This window comes from Labeo rohita, chromosome 13 (assembly GCF_022985175.1).
Source record: "Labeo rohita strain BAU-BD-2019 chromosome 13, IGBB_LRoh.1.0, whole genome shotgun sequence".
Classification (NCBI taxonomy): domain Eukaryota; kingdom Metazoa; phylum Chordata; class Actinopteri; order Cypriniformes; family Cyprinidae; genus Labeo; species Labeo rohita.
In genome coordinates, this window is record NC_066881.1 from 34,477,712 (window position 1) to 34,484,076 (window position 6,365).

Genomic DNA, 6,365 nt, shown 5'->3' on the forward strand with positions numbered 1-6,365 from the left:
TTTTACAAAATATCTTCATGGAACATGATCTTTACTTAATTTCCTAATGATTTTTGCCATAAAAGAAAAATCAATAATTTTGACCCATACAGTGTATTTTTGGCTATTACTATAAATATGCCCCAGCGACTTAAGACTGGTTTTGTGGTCCAGGGTCACATATACTATAAAATCTAACATTACTATAAAACCAAAGGAAAATGTAATACCAAGTAGTATTATAATCAAAACCATATGTTTTAGGCTAACTGGAGAAAGTAATTATTGTTCATCTACACCTAATATCACGGTGCACCCCATACCACAATGAAATAATCAGGAAAGGTAATTGAGATTTAGTTACACCAAAAAATTCAAGTGAAGGGTCAGGGGCAATACTGATATAAAACAAATATACACACAATTATCATCAAAATATCAACGCAACATTTAATGGATGAATAAGAAAACATAAATATTAAACAGCTATGCCAAAATGTCAAAAACAATAAAAACAGGTGTTTTAGAATATTGCAGGTCGCTCTAGTCGTCATGATCTGCTGCCGTGTCACCGGGACAGTTTGAGCTCAAATCCTCCTCATCTGTTGAACAAGAATATTTTAGTTTATTTATCATTTTTGTATGTGCTCAAACAGCCATTATAAGTTAGCAAATCTTACCATTATATGCCGTCCCACACCATATACAGTAAAAATGAACTCCTCGAAGATACAAGGTGAGAAACTGCAGCTTGTCTAAAGGCTGGAAAAATAAAAAAGCAACAGCATGATGGTGTTTTAAAATAATTATTGAAAATAATTATTTTAATATACATAAATACATACATAATACGTATATATACACTGCCGCTCAAAAGTTTGCGATCAGTAAGACTTGTTTTTTAAATAAGTCTCTTACGCTCATCAAGGCTGCATTTGTTTGATCAAAAATACAGAAAAAAACAGTAATATTGCAAAATGTTATTACAATATAAAATAATGATTATTATTTTAATATACTTTAAAATATAATTTATTCTTGTGATGCAAAGCTGAATTTACATCAGCTGTTACTCTAGTCTTAAGTGTCACAAATGATTCTAATATGCTGATTTATTATCAATGTTGGAACCTGTGATACTTTTTTTCAGGATTCTCTGATGAATAAGTTTAAAAGAACAGCATTTATTCAAAATATAATTTTTTTCTAACGGTGTAAATCTATGCTATTTTTATTCATATTTTTTCCCTCAACTTTAAAAATCATTTCAAAATCATCCTACATCGTTGCAGAAGTTCTGACCCAGTCTTTGCAAAGTGAACATGCAAAGAAGATCAAACACAATTAACAAAAAAGGTAAAACAGCAATATAGGATGATTTTGAAGTTGAGGGAGAACATGAGATGGGAGTTTTTCAACATGCGTCATGAACCGGAACAAAAACAGAGTTTGAGATCAAAAAGTATATAAATTGTATTATTTTTAAGAAAATAACCGATCGTTTCGCTAGATAAGACCCTTCTTCCTCAGCTGGGATTGTTTACAATCGCATTTGGGATCATTTGGAGCTGCATTTAAACTGCATTTTGGAAGTTAAAATTTGGGGCATCATGGAAGTCCACTATATGGCAAAAAATGTTGAAATGTTTTCCTCAAAAAACAATTTCTTTACAACTGAAGAAAGAAAGACATGAACATCTTAGATGACAAGGGGGTGAGTACATTATGTGTAAATCTTTGTTCTAGAAGTGGACTTCTTTAATAAATTATATAAATATATGTGATGATTTATAAAATTAATTGTAGTAAAAATTACAGCATGGCTGGCATTTTCTCAGTTTTTACAAAAAAAACTGGTGATTGCATTTGTTGCACTTAAACATTCAAGCCTGTGACCAAAGTTATTGCAAAACAAATAATAAAACAAACTGTTCCACTCCAAAGCAGCCCATTAGCAATGAGAGTGCCATAAACTCACTGTTAGTTCCTCCTCGTCGTCACTTCCCTCTGGGTTGGTTTCCTCCTCCAAAAGCTCTGCCTCTTCATCTTTCTCTACTTCAGGCCAGTACCAGCTGTCTCTGGGAACAGTGATGCCCTAAAACAAGACTCATGAGTGAATCACGAGCATGATGAACTAAAACTGTTTGGTTATATAAAATGCAGAAAAGCCTCTGTTCCGTTTTCAATTTTCAGATTTAACACATAAAATAAGTATGAACCCTTACTGACCTTCTGGCTGTCGAGCTGCTCACAGGCCCGCTGGCTCTTCCTCAGGTCGCCCTGTATTTGACGCTCCTCTCTTTCGGTTCTCTTACGCACTCTGTAATAATGTTAATAATGTTACTCAACACTGCTGCTCAACCACATCCAGACACAGAGAAGCTTAAAGGAGAAGTCCACTTCCAGAACAACAATCTACAGACAATTTACTCACCCCCCTGTCATCCACAATGTTAATGTCTTTCTTTCTTCAGTCGTGAAGACATTATGTTTTTTGAGGAAAGCGTTTTAGCATTTTTCTCCATATAATGGACTGATACGGTGCCCCGAGTTTGAACTTCCAAAATGCAGTTTAAATGCGGCTTCAAACCATCCCAAATGCAGCTGTAAACGATCCCAGGCGAGAAAGAAGGGACTTATCTAGCGAAACGATTGGTTATTTTCATTAAAATAATACAATTTAAATACTTTTTAATCTCAAACACTCGTCTTGTTTTACTCTGCCTGGACTCTGTTTTTGTTCCGGTTTATGTCAGTTAGTGTATGTCGAAAAACTCCCTTCTCATGTTCTCCCTCAACTTCAAAATCGTCCTATATCGCTGTTTTACCTTTTTTGTTAAGGGTGTTTGATCTTCTTTGCATTTTCACTTTGCGAAGACTGTGTCGGTACTTCTGCAGCGATGTAGGATGATTTTAAAAAGATTTTTGAAGTTGAGGGAGAAAATACGATTGGAGTTTATCGACATAACCTGTCATGAACTAGAACACAGGGTTCAGGGAGGTCAGGGAGAGAAAGGCAAGACGAGCATTTAAGCTTAAAAACATATAAATAGTATTATTTTTTATTATAATAACCTATCGTTTTGATAGGTAAGACCCTTCTTTCTCAGCTGGGATCGTTTACAACCACATTTGTGATCGTTTGAAGCCGCATTTAAACTGCATTTTGGAAGTTCAAACTTGGGGCACCGTATCAGTCCATTATATGGAGAAAAATCCTGAAATGTTTTCCTCAAAAAACAATTTCTTTACGACTGAAGAAAGAAAGACATGAACATCTTGGATGACAAGGGGGTGAGTGCATTATATGTGAATCTTTGTTTTGGAAGTGGACTTCTCCTTTAAAGCCTGACATCTGAAGTAACTGTTTACAAAAATCTATTTTTGCCTTTTTTTTGGAAGCTTGCATCAGGATTTTAGGGCTCATATAGTCTGATATTGTGAAAATATGGAGAAAATAAAACAGCTAAATTTTATTCTAAGACTCAAACTGAGCAAAAACGTAATTCGGTGAAGATTCTGATATTTATAGGGACAAACGTGATGAAATTCTGATGCTTGTAATGAAAATCAATGAGATTTTTATAACAGTTTAGCAGATACTTGCATAAAATACTACAAATATCAGTCATCACTCTATACCCAATAATTTAAATGCTTAGTTTCATGATCAAAACATATAATGCAAGGTATCAAATATGATACATAAGCTTTATAGGATTAAAAAAACATTAGCTTCGAGAGGTTTATACCTGAAATCCTCTATTGATTTCTTTTCCACATGTTGTTTCATTTGCACTTTTCTCCGGTAATTCTGAAGCTCCTCGTCTGCTTTCCTCTTCTTGAGCTCTTCCATTCCAATGCCGCCTCTGTCTGACAACAGCACATGCAAATGTCACTGTTTCTAAACAGAGTCTTACATAATCAACAACACTTACTATTAAGAATCAGAAAAGAACCTGTTTTGATGTTCAAAGGGACCGGCTCGACCCGTCCAGCACCTGCAGTACGAGAACTTTCTTTAATGCACACAAAACTACATTATATTTTTGGTGGGTATTTTTTTTTTTTTTAAAGCTAATAGTGCATTTAAAAGTCACAACCACTAACCCTCTTTTCCCAGGCCTTGTCCTGCTTTATATCCCATCTTCTGCAGTAACGCAAAGCCTTTATTTTGGCTGCTTATGGAGCTTTGCAGCGCAGCATCTCGACTCTCTCGCTCCTGCTCTTTATAGGTCTTCTGGCGGTTCTGTGTGTTTTTCTCTTTCTGTAGAGCCTCCTTTTTCATGGCTTCCTTCACACGCTTCACCATCGGGACGCCAGGACGAACATCTGGGCTGATAATGTGTAAACAGCATCAAAACAATTCAACAAAACAGCATGTAGGACACAGTGAGGAGCGGTTTATGTTTTTTAGGACATCGGTGAGCTGAAAGAATTGGGAATTATACATGCTGAGAGTCTGAACTGAAACATTTGTATTTATTTTCTGTACTTGATAAGGTTTACAAGCATATTTGAAGTTGTAAATAAAGGTTATTGTAGTACATCTTATGTGAAAATACTATTTCAGTTTTTCTACTTTAAAATCTCACATTTACTTGAGTTTCTTTGTAATTAATTGTAAAATGTACTACTGTGTGAAAGTAAATCCTATAACAATTTTAGTGTACGGAGTTTACACTAATTTTATGCTTCGAAAATCAATCATAACATATGTAAATGAAAACCATAGTACATGTCCATTACCATGTTTTTGTTTTGATTTACACTTTTAATCGGAGCAGTTTTGATTAATTCCGTCAGAAAGGATGATCTAAAAAACCTAAATTGCATAATCCACTCACTTAAATACATGTGAAGTGCTTGTTTGCTCATAAAAACAAATGTTCCTCCGTGTTTATCTCTGATGCACAAGCAAACACACACTGACAGTGACAGGACCGGATATTATCTCAAAAACGAAGTGATTTAAACTCACATTTGGTTCAGGAAGGCGTCAGACATGTAATCATCTTCATCATCGGCCATTTTTTTTGCAATTAACCAACGACTGAGCTTAAATTATATATAAAAATAGAAATGTAATTCCCTGGATCACTTTTGTTGTTCCTTCCAGCAAATGCGTCCGACTGGAACGCAGCGGAAAGTTTGTTTGGTTCCTATTTAGACTGATGATACGGTGAAGCAGCCCTTGAGAACACATAAAAATAAGTAAATAAATAAATAAAACATTAAGTAAAACATTAATATAAATAATATTTTCTTATTTTAATTTTTACGAAAAAAGAGAAGAAAGCAGTCACTTTGATGAGACGGTGGGGAGAGACTCTTAATATGAAATCTGAATTTAATCGCAATAAATTATAAACTCTCTTGCAATTACTTCTATAACATTTATTATAACAACAACATTTACAACAACAATGATAATAATGTATCATTATTTTAAACAAGATGGTTTAAATCCACTAATAACATTTAATAAGTCATGCCGCTTTAGATGATAGAGACTCTTAATATGAAATCAAATTTTCAAAAAATATTTAATTGCAATAAATTATATACTCTATCACAAGTGTATTTCTATAATATATATATGTATATATATACATACATATATACATACATATATATATATACATATATATATACACATACGTACATATATATATATATATATATATATATATATATATATATATATATATATATATGTACACTACCGTTCAAAAGTTTGGGGTCAGAGTTTGCAAAATGTTTTTACAATGTTTTGGAACCTGTGATTTTTTTTTTTCAGGATTCTTTCATGAATAACAAGTTTAAAAAGTACAGTGTTTATTCAAGATATAAATATTTTATAACAATGTAAATTATTTATTATTAACTTTTAATTATTAACTTAATACATCCTTGGTGAATACAAGAAAAAAAAAAAAAAAAAAAAAAATAAAAAAATGTACTGACCCCAAACTTTTGAACGGTAGTTTATATATTTATGTACATACGTACATATATATATATATTATATATATAAATACATATATATGTATATATATGTATATATATATATATATGTGTGTATATATATATATATATATATATATATATATATATATATATATATATATATATATATATATATATACACACACATATATGTGTATGTATGTATGTATATATATATATATATATATATATATATATATATATACACACACACATACGTACATATACATACATACATACATACATATATACACACATACATATTATTTATTTAAAGTATATACAATTATTTATTTAAAGTTTAGGAGTTATTGAGCAGTGATAATAACAACAATCATAATAATGGTGATAATAAAGTGTGCTGTTTGTTTACAATG

At 32.0% G+C, this 6,365-nt stretch overlaps 1 protein-coding gene across 1 annotated transcript; it reads right to left on the minus strand.

The window, feature by feature from the left end:
• Window positions 1–411: 411 nt before the first annotated feature.
• On the minus strand, window positions 412–5,107 carry gpatch11 (G patch domain containing 11). The gene is made up of 8 exons (XM_051125744.1): window positions 4,961–5,107; window positions 4,090–4,316; window positions 3,939–3,980; window positions 3,732–3,852; window positions 2,209–2,299; window positions 1,958–2,074; window positions 660–741; window positions 412–581 (listed from the first exon to the last, which is right to left on the minus strand). Exons 1-8 carry the CDS (start codon window positions 5,008–5,010, stop codon window positions 523–525), a joined length of 789 nt encoding a protein of 262 aa, XP_050981701.1. The 5' UTR covers window positions 5,011–5,107; the 3' UTR covers window positions 412–522.
• Window positions 5,108–6,365: the final 1,258 nt, after the last annotated feature.